The sequence below is a fragment of the Protopterus annectens genome, chromosome 16.part0 (assembly GCF_019279795.1).
Source record: "Protopterus annectens isolate FY-2018-M chromosome 16.part0, PAN1.0, whole genome shotgun sequence".
Classification (NCBI taxonomy): Eukaryota; Metazoa; Chordata; order Ceratodontiformes; family Protopteridae; genus Protopterus; species Protopterus annectens.
In genome coordinates this window covers 625,846,386-625,862,564 of record NC_056750.1, presented here as the reverse complement: position 1 = coordinate 625,862,564, position 16,179 = coordinate 625,846,386, and the positions used below count along the sequence as shown (strand labels likewise).

Genomic DNA, 16,179 nt, shown 5'->3' with positions numbered 1-16,179 from the left:
CCAGTACCTGCTTACTGAGGGATGCTAAGGGAGAGCTCAAGGAATAAGCCAGGCTGCAAGGTTCAGGGTTTGAAGCTGAGGGTGCAGAATCTGGCCCGCCTGCTGGGACACAGCAGGGAAGGGGTCTGAGGCAGGTGCCATGGTTGTAGCAGTGTCATACTGCGCAAGAGGGGGTACCAGTGCTGGCGTGGCCAGTCTGGTGCAATCAGTATTGTCCTTGGCTTACTACTCCCTGCTTTGGAGGTGGGAGCCACCCACTGCTTAGGTCTGTGCATAGCCTGAGACTGTTGCCTAGGTGGTCTGCTGTTCCTAGGTTGGGACTGAAAAGGCCTAGAAGGGACTGGAAAGCACCAGTTCTTTGAAGGCCAATGCCTACTGAATCTGGGAGGCTGTACTTGTAGGAAATCTTTAACAGTTTACATAGATTTAGCTTTTTCCTCCATCCTTTTGAGGACTTCCTCTGCTCTGTTGCCTAAAAGGCGGTCTTGGTTTAAGGGAGCATCCAGTAATTTAGCTTTTACATGATCTGGCAAGTTTTGTTCCTTAAGCCAAGCATGCCTTCTAAGTACAGACCCAGTGACAGCAGCCCTGCAAGATACTTCTAAAGCTTCAAAACCACACTGCAAAGTATGCTTACCAACTTGTTCTGCAGAATGCATTAAATCCTTTGTGTTCAGTACAGTCAGGAACCAACATCATTTTCTGTTTAAGTAGCCCCATAACATGCTGCTGATACTTTAACATATGAAACTGATAATTTAAGGCCCTAATTGTCAAAGTAGCAGTAGTGTATACCTTCTTACCCCATCTGTCTAAGGCTCTAGAGTCTCTATCAGAAGGGGTAGGATTTATGGCAGCAGTAGCCTTAATGCCTTTTAGTCCTTGGGAAACAGTCTCTGGATCTGCAGAGGGATTCTTGAAGAAGAACTTGTGACAGTTAGGTTCTCTAATACCTGTCAGGTTTTCTGGGAGCTGGAGGTAAAGTGTCTGGGGAAAGGCTAGATTCCAGGAAGGCATCATCTACAATGTCCTGAACAGGAGGGATAGCTAAAGGCCTGTGTTGAGGTAGGATTAAGTATTCCCTAAGCCTCTTTTTGGAGTCACAGTAAACCTGGCTTTCTCAGCAAAAATGCTCCCTATGAGTGTGCAAGGTTTCACTGAAAGAAAAATATTCTGTAGGGGAATCAAAGGGAATAGAATCCTCTGCATCAAAATCCTCATAAGTAGATAAGGGCAAATCCTGGTAATCAGAAGCAGCAGAAATATCAGATTCCTGGTCAGAAGAATCAGAAAGAAAATCAGTTCAAGGTCTCAGAGGGGGAGGGCTGGCTTCCCCTAATTACGGTAATAAGGTCTTAAGCCATTCTAAGCATTTGTTTTTTAGGCATATGGGCCTGAGCCTGCGGTTTGGTCATTGGTTTACTAGGCGTGGTGCGAGTTTTAGGCCTGGATGAAAACGATGGAGTCAGTTAAAAATGCAAGACTACAAGCCTGAATACACCCTCAGAAGCCGATGCCTGCACAGCAGCTCCGGACCCATCCAAGGTAGAGACATCCGCAGGTTCCATAGTCGAAGATGCATCTCGTGGCATACCAGACTCCGAATGGGTCTCAGTAGAGGCCTGCAAATCTGAAGTAGCTGGTATCAAGGGCTGTGAAAGTGCCTCACCGAGTACCGGCGGACTGGCGACTAGCTTAACAGAAGCGTCGTCGGCAGTTTTGGACCTATGAGGTCTGTCTCTGTCTTTATCCTTCCTTTTTTTTAGAAGATTGGTAGTTGGATGGCTTAACAAAGCCATTTTGGAGTACTGAGACGGAGTACAAAAGTAATTGGCTGCAAAGATAGCCCGACGAATAGTTCGGGGGTTGAACAAATCACAAAACCGACAGTGAGGGACATTGTGGTCTGGGTCTAAACAGGGGATGCAGTACGAATGAAAATCTCTAGGAGGTATTTGCTTTCCACAGGTAAGACAATTGTTAGCTTTTACTGACATCGGTTGGAGCAAGAAAAAGAATCCCCAACAGGGTACTTATCTTTTTTGAAGACTTCGGATCTGAAACTCGAAAATGAAAATTTCAGGAGTCGGCCGACCGGCACTTGCGAACTGCTTCTGCTTCAGGCTCTACACGGCATGAAAGACTGATATAATGGCATCGGCTGCATGTTTAATACCCCTGACAACCTGATGTCATGGAAGAGGAGACAGCATCCGACGCAGAAATCTGACGACTCTGGTATTCAGGCCGGCTACCTGCAGGCAGATAACCCAAATGTGATGATTGCAACAGTGAAACACGAAGAACATCTTCAAAGTCATTTCAAAACAAGCAAACCTCAGAAGACCTCTGCATTCTGGTGCTTGCTCTCAAACTGCATTTCAGCTTACATTATGATTCTGTATGTGTGGACTCCCAAACTGATTGCTTAACAGCGGGCCAGTCATTTGTGCAAGACAGGTTATCATTTTTTTGGCCTGATAATTACTTCCAAGTGTCTCAATTCTCTCTTCCACACAGTCTTACTGCACCACACTAAATTATTTGTAGTTTTCCACCCACTATTAGTGAAACGTTCTTGTTCCCCTAAACTGCATTATGGACTAACACAATATTGATTTTGTTATTCTGATTATAGATATGTAATCCCTTTATACAACTTGTGCCGTTCTTTACCATCTACTTCTTCCCACCATTGTGTCTTCCCCTGATACTTCACTTCTTTCCTCTTCACAGAACATACTCTCAAACAAATCCTGGCCATGTGAGCAAGCACTAGGATGCAAAACAAATGATCTTTAAACAGATAACTCTAGCAAACCACTGTGTGACTCACATTAAGCTTAACAGCTCTTCATTCAGAAGTGATCCATAATATTAAATGGAGGTGCAGCCTGTGCTAAGTCTGCCTGGTCAAAGGACACTATTTTACCAAGTTTAAAAAAAAAATCATTAAAAATCAAAAAGTAAGTAGTATATCAAAAATAAGACATAATTTATTCATATCCACTACTATATCCCTCTACAATATCACTACTTAGGAGTGCTCTCTGACTTGATGAATTCAACTGCCTATGCCTACAAAACTCTAACAAGTAACAATCAAAACTGCTACCTGACTAACTCCATTCTCAATGATCAAACTGTACACAATGTTGATGTGTAATGTTTGTAAATAACTTGTGCCATTATGTTTAATATTTATTTCCATGCTTTGAGACTGTATATACACTGTATACTGTGCTTTTTCTTGTATGCACTATTAATGTTATGTGGAGCTTTCCTCCCTTGGCCTCTACTGAAAATGGGCTCACCTAGGCCCAGTAGACTGGCCCGGTAAACAAATGCAATAAATAAATAAAATTTCAGCTCCAGTACTTTCATTGCTAAGGCATTACAATGTGTGTATATTGGTGTTGGGCAATGAAAACTAATGGCCTCTTCTAAGGGGATCAAAATGGCCTTCCACTTGCATTACTACAAAGTCATGGAGCAGGAAGAATTCTCTTATGAATGATCTATCTTGCTGAACTCAGTGATTATCAAGGAAACAAGCATAACTGTGGTGTAATGCACAAATCATTTAGCAGATGACACTCACCAGGAATGAGCAGCTTTCTAATCCAATCATGATATGAGTAAGTTCGGGAATTGGTGTGGGACCTAGGCTTACATCAGACATGTCCTTTTCAATCTGAAAGGGAAATCATCACATCAGTTTTAACAGCTGCACTGGTAAACACAAGACCACTATGCAACAATCCAAAAAAGTTGATTTTTTTCTGGTATTTCTTAGCAAAACTGTCTCTCACACATTACAAATATTTTGTCCAGAGTTAAAGAAACACTGCACTGAATCCTACAAAAGTAAGAGAGTACAAATGTATGGGCGCAGTTAGGGTTTATTTTTAGAATTATATACCAACATCCAGACTGAATTTTCTTCAGAAGATACTTCTGGTTTGCACACCAAATTTCTGTGCTACTTCATTCCTCATAAAGCCTTAATGTGCAGTTAAGGATACAGAATGTACAATAAAATGACTACAACAGAAAGCTTTATTTGGCTAGCTAGTAATATAACAAATTATGTATCACTCTGAGCAAAGTTATCTTCTTTTATTGCACTTCTGCATCTCCTAATTTCCTGCAAGTCTCTGAAGCTGTAACATTTTATTGTCCCTGTGCTAGGCAAAGCTTTACTCAGTTAAAAAGTAATTTGTGCAAATGGCTTGCAGGGACACAGCTCCCCAGGATATTATTACTGACCGAAGTGCACAAGCATTCTATATATAATCCTGGGATTTTCAAGTGATCACCTGACAATATTAGTGAAATGCATCAATACTCAAATATACATAAACACTGAAAAAGTACAGCATTTCAACAAGTAGCTCTCAATCTCTAAGCACCAGAATCAGAGACAAAGCCAAAAATATTAGGGAAAAAGAACCCAGACCAAGGGCACATTTTAAATTTCAACAACACTGACACAGAAAGTTGATAAAATAAATGAGTACACTAATTAACATGAATTGTCTTAAGTAAAACAAGTCTGCAAATGTACAGAATATCAAACCATAACTATCTAGAATGTCGGTACCTGCTAGATCCTGAAACACTGAGGCTGAAGGGTGGAAAGAATGGGCTTACAGATACGAAGTCTGACATGGCCACTTCTCAGAATACTCCCTTTTTTCCGAGGTATGGCAATCTTGATGTTAGTGTGTGTGTGTGTGTGTGTGTGTGTATATGTGGATATATATATATATATATATATATATATATATATATATATATATATATATATATATATATATATATATATATATATATATATATACACACACACACACACACACACACACACACACACACACACACACACACACACACACACACACACACACACACACACACATATGTTTATGGAGTGTGGGGGAATGCAGTGGAGCATATCCCCTCATCTCTCCCCGAAAAAAGTAAGAGTTTTTTTAACTGACAGCTCAAACAAAGAGGAACCATCAAAATGGAGCGTTAATGAAGGACACCTTAAAGAGGTTCACAAATCTGTACAGCCTCATCCAGGAATGCCTCCTGAGGGCTATGCCTGAACCAGCTCCTGAGAGGTTCCTTCGGCACATGGGAAATTAACCTCATCGAGGAATTAGTGATGGAGGACATAGTGGTCAGTTGGGTAGATACCTTCTTGAGGTACTGCATCAAAGAGGTTGTGATTTCTTTAATCAGGTCTCTCTGCAGGAGCCTAAAGTGTACAAAGTAATGTAATGCTCTCAGTGCATACCTTTCAACCTCTTAGTGCATGAAATCTGAACAAAGCCTAACATTTTGGGAGGGACAAAGGCTCAAAAATAGGGCTAGATTTTAAATATTGCTCTTACAAACTTAGAAAGCTGCTAGTATGACAGGTTTTGAATTACCAGCATTTTCCAAATGATATGAAGTCTGCAACTCAAAATGAATGTCATTATTTAGTGACTTCAGTCCTCAGTGAATTGCCAGAAAACCACAAATTTTATGAGGCACAGACTGAAAATACGAGGCAGAAATCTGGACAATCTGCGAAAATCTGTACAGTTGAGAGGTATGTCTCAGTGTACAGGTGGCTGAGGCATGCACTCATTTCCCATGGCTGTCCAAACCCCAAGACTCTCTGTTCGGGAGATGAACAGAGGAGCTCTGCTCAGCTAGCTCCCTTCTTAGTGGCTGCCGACACCACAATGGCATCACTTGGGACACCTTTACTCCAGAATGGGAGGTCAATGGGATGACTAAGGTATTTGTCTGTGCATTTGGGGAAGGGGTCCATGGTGTCTGGCTCCTTCCAAGCCTGGTGGGCGATAAGGTAAATGAGCTCTTCCTCTAGCAGGGTCACCCAGGACGTAGATGGGCCCATCCCGAAGGCCTCCCAGGAACACTGATTACACAGAGGAAGGGGGTTGGGATGACCAACCACCTTTCTGCTTCAGTATTCCCAAAATATCATGGAGATTGGAGGGACCTTTCCCCCCTCATTGAAATCAGTGTCCTCTGTCAACAACTCCAAAGGGGAGTCTAGATGCTTCCTCTTGCACCATCACTTCCTAGGGGCCTCCTCCACGGGTTGCTCAAGAGAGGACTTGGAAGACAGGGGGACCTCTTGTTCAGTGCTGGTTTGGAGGCTCTCCTGGAGGGGCTGACTATGGGAGGAAAGCTCTGATCAGGAGGGCACTGGACAGGACCTAGGGGAAGACAGGCCGCATCATGTGGTGTGGAGAAAAGCCCTCTCTGTGACCTGGAAGGCAAACAAAGCCAGGAAGTCCTGACCTCCCACCTTAGGAGCCGGACTGGCAAAGGAGAGAAGGATGAGGTCACCCCGAATCAGACTCCTCCAGAAGGCACTGGGCCTGAACTTTACAGGGCAGAAGCCCCCGGGGGAGGGATGGCGCCAAAAATGTCAGTGCCAGTGTCTTGGGTCCGGTACCCAGTCTGCTGTGAAGGTATCGGAGCCAAGCTAGTCTGGGACACTACCAGAGTTGAAAACGGCACATTCTGTGCTCCGACAGTCCACTTGGGAAAGCCAGGTCCTGAAAGTCAAAGCCAAGAGTCAGATCAGACAAGGATGTTGTGGTATCTGGGTTGGTGTTCTCATGGATCCAGCATGGGTCAGAGAAGGCAAGATCCCCAGTTGAATCTGGGCTTTGAGAAAAGTCTGCATCATCCTATCTATGTTGAACTAGAGGAGACCGAAGAATGTGTGGACCTGACCGGAAACAGACTGGTCCAGATGGTCAAGGGAGGGAGCTTTACTATGACATGGGGTATGACTCAGGGATCTCTGATCTGGGCATATCTGACCTGAAGAAGCTTGATCCAGAGATGAGGAACTTTGGATCTGCACTACATCCATGGGACCCAAAGGCTGAGGATCTGAAAGTGCAGAAGTCTTGGCCCATGCCGACTCTACTGGATCCGAAAAACTTCTCAGATCTGAAGAGAAATGAGAGCAGGATGGATCCAACAATTTTTGGCTCTTCTCAGGAAGTGAAGCCATGAACTTCGGGGCAGCTGAGGTGGCACGCTTCTTTGAGATGGGTGTTTGAGCTCCAGGACAGAAGAAGGCTTCTTAACTCATTAAATCCGAGTGACAACACGAGGTGCATCTGCAGTTAACTCTCACTGATGCCTCTAGGCATCAAGATATTGCTTGTTCATATTTACATCAATAATTCCAAAACCATGATATGTACAAGGTTTTAAAAGATTTCATCTTAAAGCTTACACAACAGCAAACTTGACTACATTAATATTTGACCTCTGTCCAGTGCAGGTAAACATATATTAACTGTTATTTTTATGATACTAATTTATATAGATATAATTTTCACATTTTTTTCTAAATATCTCAACAACCAAGTAACAGACAGAACTCCTTAGCCTCATGTGAAAGTTCTCAGATGAATAAAATGCTGCTGACAGTATGTGTGCAACTTGAGTGGTTGCTGAGATATTGTAAAATTGTTTAAAATATATTACAAATATAATAGTTATTTTATTTACTGTGACTTATAAAATTTGTTTTAAGACCTAGACTCTAAAGAATACTACCACTATAAAATAGTTTGTGCTGAAGAGTTTGCCATTTATACCTCTTTCATAATCCCCATGGTTCCAGAGATATGAACATTTGTTTGAAGTGTAAGGACACAGTGAAGCAGCAACTGATACTGGAAACAAAGCAACATTTCAGGTTTATTGTACACTAAGTAGCTTCATTCACTTGTGCATTCTCAGGTATCCACTTTAGCTTGTTACCAGACCCAAGGAGCTGGAGCTCTTCCTGGCAAGCAATGGGAATAAGACAGAGACCCAAGGAGTTGGAGCTTCTCCCGGCAAACAGTAGGAATAAAGCAGAGAACAATCTTAGATGGGACTGCAGTTCATTACAGAATACAAAGAAAGCACAACTACAGGCTACTCAAAATATTGACAATTTATGTAACAACGTGCTTTTAGAATGTGGAATGAAACTGGAAAACCCATCAAAAACCAACAGGGAGACTCAAAGGACATGCAGATTCCATGCAAAAGGTACCCCAGTCTAAGAAATTAACTGGAGAACCAACAGATTTGAGTCAACAATGACTGCTGTACCACCCTGTGACACTAATTATCAAACATTTGTTGTAATTATTAAAGTGGTACCAAGTAAATATAAAGAAATGATTATGCAAGCAATAATGCCTGACAGGGAATTTGCTATTGTGGAAATAATGCATGATCAGGGGTGTTCTGAGACCTGAGACTGCAGGCAGAGAGCCTTTATGTCTCTGGAGGGGCATTATTTCCACAATAACACACACCCTGAACTGCATTATTATGGTTTTATTTTACTTTTGTACTAATATGTATGTTTACATAAATTCACTATTAAAATGTGGAAAGTAAAAAAAAAAATGTAGTCAGTAAGTCGAAAAATAGCATCCATAATTTTTATCTGCCTATCATTTTTTAGAAAAAAACAAAACAGCAGGAGGTGAAGTAAGACACCCAGGCTATTTTGTTTAACATCTCCTAAAAGCTTTAATTATACAAAACAAGTTTTTACTGTTTTGCAAGGGGGGCAAGCCCCCCTGCACCCCCCCACATCCCCTGCAAATGATATATTCCAACTTCAAGATCGCAATACAGTGAGGAAAAGGGCAAATTTCCCAATCCTCACTGTGGTGTAATCTGTTATCGGAACGGTGAATGCACATTAGCAACTATACACTATCAACCGCTACTGTGGACTCGAACATTTCCGGATCGGCATTACGGGAACTGGGAAACACGCATTCAACCTTCCCAGTTTTGCTTAAGTGCCGATCCACAATTTAATAATAAACCATTTATATATACTGTTTTTAATCGAAATTACAGTTCTTCGAATCGCAGATAAGCGATTCCACTTACCCGAAATTCCACTTGTGCAAAAGTGCACTGTTCCCAAGTCTGTTTCACCAGCTTACTTAATGTGCTACTGGTTGTTTCTTCCTGTATGCAGTAGATGTTGTTAAGCCTAACACAGTACAGAGTAATGTGATCAATCTTCTTTTTCTGTATACAGTAGCTTCTACTTGCAGCAGTTGCAAGTGTCAAATGCAGATCGCACTACAGTACAGACTGGGGAATCCACCTGTGTTGTCACTGTAATCCGACCGCGGAGTTGGTATATATAATGTGCAGGGTGTGTGTGTGTGTGTGTGTGGGTTCAGTCCCCCACATAAGGGGTGCAGGGGGCTTGCCCCCCCCGGCAAAAATATTGGGGAGTGTAGGTATTGTTATTTGTGATATGTTCCATTCTTGTGGTTTTGATGATGAGTTATTTGGAGAGGTGTAGTTTTGGTGCAGTAAGGTTTCGGGTAAGTGAAGCCAGTTATCTGTGATTCAGTGGAGTGTCATTTTGATGCTAAAAAGTAGACCCATACATATACATAACTATAACTCTAAATATATATATATATATATATATATATATATATATATATATATATATATATATATACACATACACATACGGGTCTACTTCACATGGTCGACAGTTCATTTGATCGACTTTTATTTGGTCGACAATTCATTTGATCAACAAGCAGTTTTATGTGGGGGGCTTCGACCCCTACACACCCCCCTAACTATATATATCAACTTCAGGGTCGCACAACATTAGGGAGGGGGGCAAATCTGCCTGTCGACCATATGAATTGTCGACCAAATAAAAGTCGATCAAATGAACTGTCGACCATGTGAAGGGGACCCATACATACACATTTTTTTTTACATTTTTGATGCAAAACAGTTCATCCGCCTAATGTTTCGAACTTGATGTAGTATTTATAATTATTGTTGAAGGAAGTATGTAAGTAGTTAATGTACACAAACAAATTCAGAAGCCCCCACAGACATACATTCAGAAACAAAGACAGACAGACACACACACACACACACACACACACACACCCTACCCTTAACTTGTACTTTGAGTGCAATCATCCTTAGATTATTCCTTGGGAGTAAATCAACAAAAGTAAGGCACAGCAACTACTTCCCCACCAAAGAAACTACATGCAAGGTATAATTACACCCCCCCCCATTTTTCAAGGTCAATCGCTGCCAAATACTCAAGTTGCTCCTAATGGAATGCCTGTTGCACTCTACGATCTCTCTCTCTCTCTCTCTCTCTCTCACACACACACAGGCAGACTCATACAAACACACACACACGCACAAAAAACACACTTTCTTATGATTGCTAAACAGCTCTTTGCTGTTTAGGGATCATGAACGATAAACCAAACAAAATAAGAATGATGACAGTTTGCTTGTTGTACAAGCACAAATACACACATGAAGACAAAACACAGACATACTGTTTTCTTCCTCTGTTTATCACTTTATCTCTTAACTTTAAGCTTGCTAAACAGCAAAGCTCAAATACCCTGAACTTATTACTAAGTGGAGAATTCTGCAAAGATTTTCATAGTTCATTTAACTCATTAATGTTTACAGGACATTTGTTGAGTGTTTCCATTTAACAGCTAAAGCACCTTATGGTGTCCTGAAATGTATGAGGGCTGTCTAACTTAACTAAGCAACTTACCAATTAGTAATAAGCAACACAAGAAAATGCAATGTGCAAGTAACAAAAATGACACTCTAGGATACCATGCAGTGGTGATGTTAATCACTGTTTTTAAAAGTTATGAATATAAATATGGAAATGTAAATATTTCCATTACGTGAAAAAGTCACATGTTAATAGGGTCATAGTGTGAAATGTTTATGAGACAGAAAAATAAGTTGTCTCTCGCTCTCTCTCTCAATATATATATATTTATACATATATATGTATACATCTGTGTATATGAACAGATAGATCTGTCACATATTAAACTATACCCAAGATATTGCTAGCTTGTTGCCAGCATTTATGAAGGTATACAATATTTCCATATGTACATTAACATTTAAAAAAATATATTGTAGGACATCAAGTGAAACCTTAAATGATGCTGAAGAAATGGTCATCAATATATCTTGAGAGATATTCTGTGTTATTTATGTTGCTAAATATACAAAAAGGCATGACTTTCACATTTTTGTAAATATCTCAAAAAATAAATAAGCATCCTGAAAGCAATGTCTTTATATCATGAGAAAGCTCGAGTCTGGATGAAGAAAAGTGTTCCGACACTGTAGGTCTAACTTGCAATTTCCAAGATATGAAAATCTGTTTGTGAACTTAAGCAATAATTCTGTTTGTGTGCATTGCAATGTATTACAATACTGATGCAAAGACTGAATTATTTGACAATTATCGCTATAAAGAAGACACTTACTGATAACACTGATGTTCATACCTTTTTAATAGCATTTTCTATTCACAAGACTTTCACATTTTGTTTGGCATATGCTTTTTAATTTGATTCTCCAGAAGATGCCTTTGAAGGCAAGGACGTATATAAAATGCAAGAGGTGTGACTAAACACACATAGCTGTGGAACATCAGTTAAACTCCCTACAAAAAAGTGTTTTTCTGAAGATTAAGTTTTAAAAAGACAAATTTTAATTCTATTCAATTTCAAAATCCCTGGTGCCTCAGCATGTCAGCCTTCATGGGGTTAAACTTATATATATATATATATATATATATATATATATATACATATATATATATATATATATATATATATATATATATATATATATATATATATACACATATATATATATATATATACATATATATATATATATATATATATATATATATATACACATATATATATGTATACATATATATATATATATATATATATACATATATATATATATGTATACATATATATATATATATATATATATATGTATACATATATAGGTTCATAGGTTCATAGGTTTATACTAGGCTATCTGCCCTAGGGCATTTATAAGCCTAGCCCAAAGTTATGTGGCTTTCACCACCCCTTATGTTTGAAAGGTACTATGCCCATTAGTTTACCGTGCCTCTGTCCAGCAGTGACACTGAGGTGATCCCGGGGTAAACCTGATCTCCCATCCATTGATCAAGATTTCTCTTGAACAGGGCCAGCGAGGTGCTCTGCCTCACATGTACCGGGATTTTGTTCCACAGCATAGGGAGTCTCTGGGTGATGAATCTGTCCCTCCAGCACGTCCTATTTATAACTGTGTTAAGGTTTAAGTCTCTTCCTCTTGTATTTCTTATGGATTTAGATTTTTTGAGGTGGAGCATGTCCATCAATTCCGGGTTAGACATGGCCTTGTACGTTAGGTACAGGTCATCTCTGAGCAGACGGTATGCGACTGAATAGAGCTGGAGTTCCTTCAGTCGGGCAGCATAAGACATATTTTTGAGACCCTTTATCCTTTTGGTGAGGAACTTTTGGGGCCTTTCCAATTGCTGCAGGTGTCGGTTAAGATACATTCCAAATGGGGCATTGTACTCAATCATTGGTCTGATGAGTGATGAGTACAGGGGAACAATGACCTCCCTTGATCTAGATGTGAATCCCTTCATGATCAGGTGGGCAATGTAGAAGGTTTTCCTAACTACCTTGGCAACGTGGGTGTCAAATGAAAGGTTACTGTCAACCTGGGTCCCCAGATCCCTGATAACCTCTTCTGTGCTTAGTGGATTGCCACCTATATGGTAGCTCGGGGTAACCTTGTTTTTCCCGAAGGGTATGACTATGCATTTGTTGGCATTTAACTTTAGGCCATGGCTTTGGCACCAGTTATCCGTTTCTATGAGACCCTTCTGGAGGATATCTGTGTCTGATGCATTTTCAACTATGGCGCCCAATTTGCAGTCATCAGCAAACTTTGTCAGCCATAATCCTCCTGTGTTTGCCTGTACTTCTAAAAAGTAGATGCCGAACAAGAGGGGGCCCAGGACTGAGCCTTGTGGGACACCACTTGTGACCGGCTTGGAGTCTGACATGGCGCCAGCCACTCTGACCCTGTGGGTTCCATCACTTAGCCAGTTTGCAACCCATCTTGTGACGTATGGGTTTACATTTAAGTTGGTGAGTTTTTCTATGATACCCAAGTGGGGTATTGTGAAAGCTTTTGCAAGGTCAAGGTAAGCTGTGTGGACTGCCTTGCCCTCATCAATGGCCTTGGTGACTGTTTCAAAAAAATCAACCAAGTTTAAAAGGCATGATCTGCCCTTGACAAAGCCAAACTGGGTTGGATCCAATGTCTGTAAGTCCCCTATGTCTTTATTTATGAGTTCCATTATGATCCCCTCCATAGCTTTGCAGACTAGACTTGTCAAGCTGATGGGGCGGTAATTTCCAGGGTCAGTGGAGGCACCGCCTTTGTGAAGTGGGACCACAGTTGCTGCATGCCACTCCTTGGGTACGTATCCTGAGGTGAGGCTAAGATTAAACAGCTGCCCTAACAGCGGGTTTAATTCCTCATTGAGTTCGTGGAGCACACAACCGGGGACACTATCTGGTCCCATAGATGCTGTGTTTTTTGTCTTGGAGAGAGCATTTTTCACTTGAGCATTTGAGATGTGTGGGAGGCTACAATCCGCTGGGATAGATATCTCTCCTTTTGGGATTTGCACTGAACCTGTCAGCCAGTATGTTTGCAATGTCTGTTGGTTCAGTGATTTTTACATCATTTTGAACTAATTCTGAGCATATCTGGGAGTTTCCTCCCAGGTTTCTAACATAGCTAAAAAAGGCCTTATGATTGTCTTTTGAGTCCTTAGCGACTTTTCTTTCAAAATTTGCCTTGGATGATTTTATGAGTGATCGTAGTTTTTTACTTATAGTGATCAAGGGTGTCTTCCCTTTTAAGGATTTTGCTCTGTCTTGTAGTAGCTTTCTCCTTTTATTGTAGAGCTTGTTAATGGCTGGGGTCCACCAGACTGGGCGCTTGCCTTTGGTGCAAAGAGTCTTTGTTTTGTTTGGGATTGCCCGATCCATGCAGTCCTGGAGGTGCTGATAGAAGGCATTTGTAAGTGATTCAGCTGTTTGGGTAGTGGTTTCTGCTGGCTCGGGGGCCTTGAAGGAAACCACACCAGTCTTAAGAAGTGGGAAGTTGGCTTTTGAGAAGTTTTTCACTGTGGTCTTTTTATCTGGGGTGGGGGCGGGATGTGGACTTCCAGTGAGATTAGTTTATGATCTGATCTCACCAATGAGGGGTACACCTCTGGTGCTGAACATTGTGTCCCCATGTTCGTGATGATGAGATCTAGTATGTTTTCTCCTCTTGTGGGGATGGTGACTAGTTGTTCCATGGCATTTGAGTTTATGAACTCTAGGAACCTTTGGGCTAGAGTGTTGGGGCTTGAGTAATGATCCCAGTCTATATTCGGGTAGTTGAAATCACCTAATATAATGGTGTTTGGAGATACATTTATCCCCTCGAGTGTTTTCAGGAAAGCTGTGTGAGGTTCCTGAGTTTGAGAGGGTGGCCTGTAACATGCTACAAATTGCAGAGCAGTCTTTCCTACGGTTAATTGCACCTGGATGATCTCCGATGCTTCGTACGTTGCCACCAACCTGGAGGTGTGGGTATCCTTGATGAATATGGATACCCCCCCCTTTCTTTGTGTGGTCCGGGTTTTTGGGACCGGAACGCATGATATGAGGTAAAACCTGATAGTGCCGGGGTGCTCTCAGGAGCCTTGAACCAGGTTTCAGTCACAGTACAGACTTCGATGTTCTCCATACTGAGAAGGGCTTCGAGTGCGTGCATCTTGAGGTTTAGACTTCTGGCATTGAGCAGAATTACCCTTAGTTTATTTTCTTTTTTGTGTTCTAGGGTGGTAGGTTTAGAATTTGAGCCTTGCCTAAAAAAGGCACTATGGGGGTGGCAAGAACCTTTGCCAATATCCGAAGCCCAGGGTGACAGGTGCAAGCCGTCCCTTGCGAAGCAGCGTGGCTTGTCCAGCATGTCATCCCAGGCAGACAGACATTGGATCCCCTTTGAATGACACTAGTAGTTAAGCCAATTGTTAAAACTGATCATTTTGTCTTTGTACTGTGGCATCATTCTTGGTGAAGGTAGGATACTGCTCAGGGTCAGGGTCATACCTGCCTGGGCTACATAATCAGAGAGCTCCTCTATGTCTCTTTTCATGTAGTCCAGGGAGGTACGTCTCAGGTCATTCACACCAGCATGGACAATGACTGAGTCATACTTGTACCTGCTGTTGAGTGACCTGAGTGCTTGCGTTATGTGGCGGATTCTAGCGCCCAACAGGCAGCTTACTGTGACCTTCTCCTTACTCAATCTGGTGAGTGGGATGTCCGTGTGTCAGACTATGGAGTCACCTATGACAAGTGTGTCTGGCATTGTGTTTGGCCTTAAGGGCTGTGACTGTTTGGCACACTGACTTTGTGGTCTATGTGTTGCATGTGTTGTGTCATGAGGTGGCAGTTGTTTGGGTGTCTGCTTTAGTGGCCTCTGCTGTTTTGGTAGATTTTTGATCAGAGCCTCCGAGTATGTCTTTGTGTGTTTATGTGTATGATTTGAAGTTGTGATAGTACTATGTGAGACTGGGTTTGTGGTGTGTGTGGTTTCCTTCTCCTCCTGTCTGGTCTTGCCAGTCTTATGTTGAGAGAGCTCGGCCTCCAGTTTGGCTGTATAGTTGCATCTCTCGCATGTATTTGTGTTTTGTGGGAGAAGGAGAGGGTTGTCTGTGTACATGAGGCAATTGTAACATTGCCTCAATATTCCCAGATTCACCAGCTGGGCAGGAGAGGACGCTAGCAACTGACCCCTCGACATGCTAGAAGGAGAGGACAAAAAACTTTCTGTTAATTGAGTTTGGAAAGACTTCGAGGGATGTGGGTGATTGAAAGAGGGGTTTTAGGCAGGTGGGGTACTATGTATAATAAAAAGTGCTATATCAGAGTTGATAGTACTTTAGGAGCAAGTGCAAGCTTCCCAGATAGAGAATAGTCTCCTTAGGAACCAAGTAGAGCTGAATCTTTCAGATAGCGAATAGGCTGTTTTGGTTAGAAGTAGAGTTCAAGAAGAGCTGTTCTAAGGGAAAAAATGAAGAGTTGACTTTAGGTAGCCTGAATAGTTTAACCCCAATTAACCAACGCTGCTCTTGTGTGCTCCTGTGGCAACTCCGCACTTAAACGAGCTAAATCG

At 41.5% G+C, this 16,179-nt stretch overlaps 1 protein-coding gene across 1 annotated transcript in view; it reads right to left on the bottom strand.

Annotated features, from left to right (window-relative positions):
• Positions 1-16,179, bottom strand: part of PMPCA (peptidase, mitochondrial processing subunit alpha) — a 970,881-nt gene that overhangs the window by 491,097 nt on the left and 463,605 nt on the right. Inside the window, exon 8 of the mRNA XM_044057867.1 lies at positions 3,602-3,694. Coding sequence (XP_043913802.1) covers positions 3,602-3,694 — 93 coding nt within the window. The remainder of the gene's footprint in view (positions 1-3,601; positions 3,695-16,179) is intronic.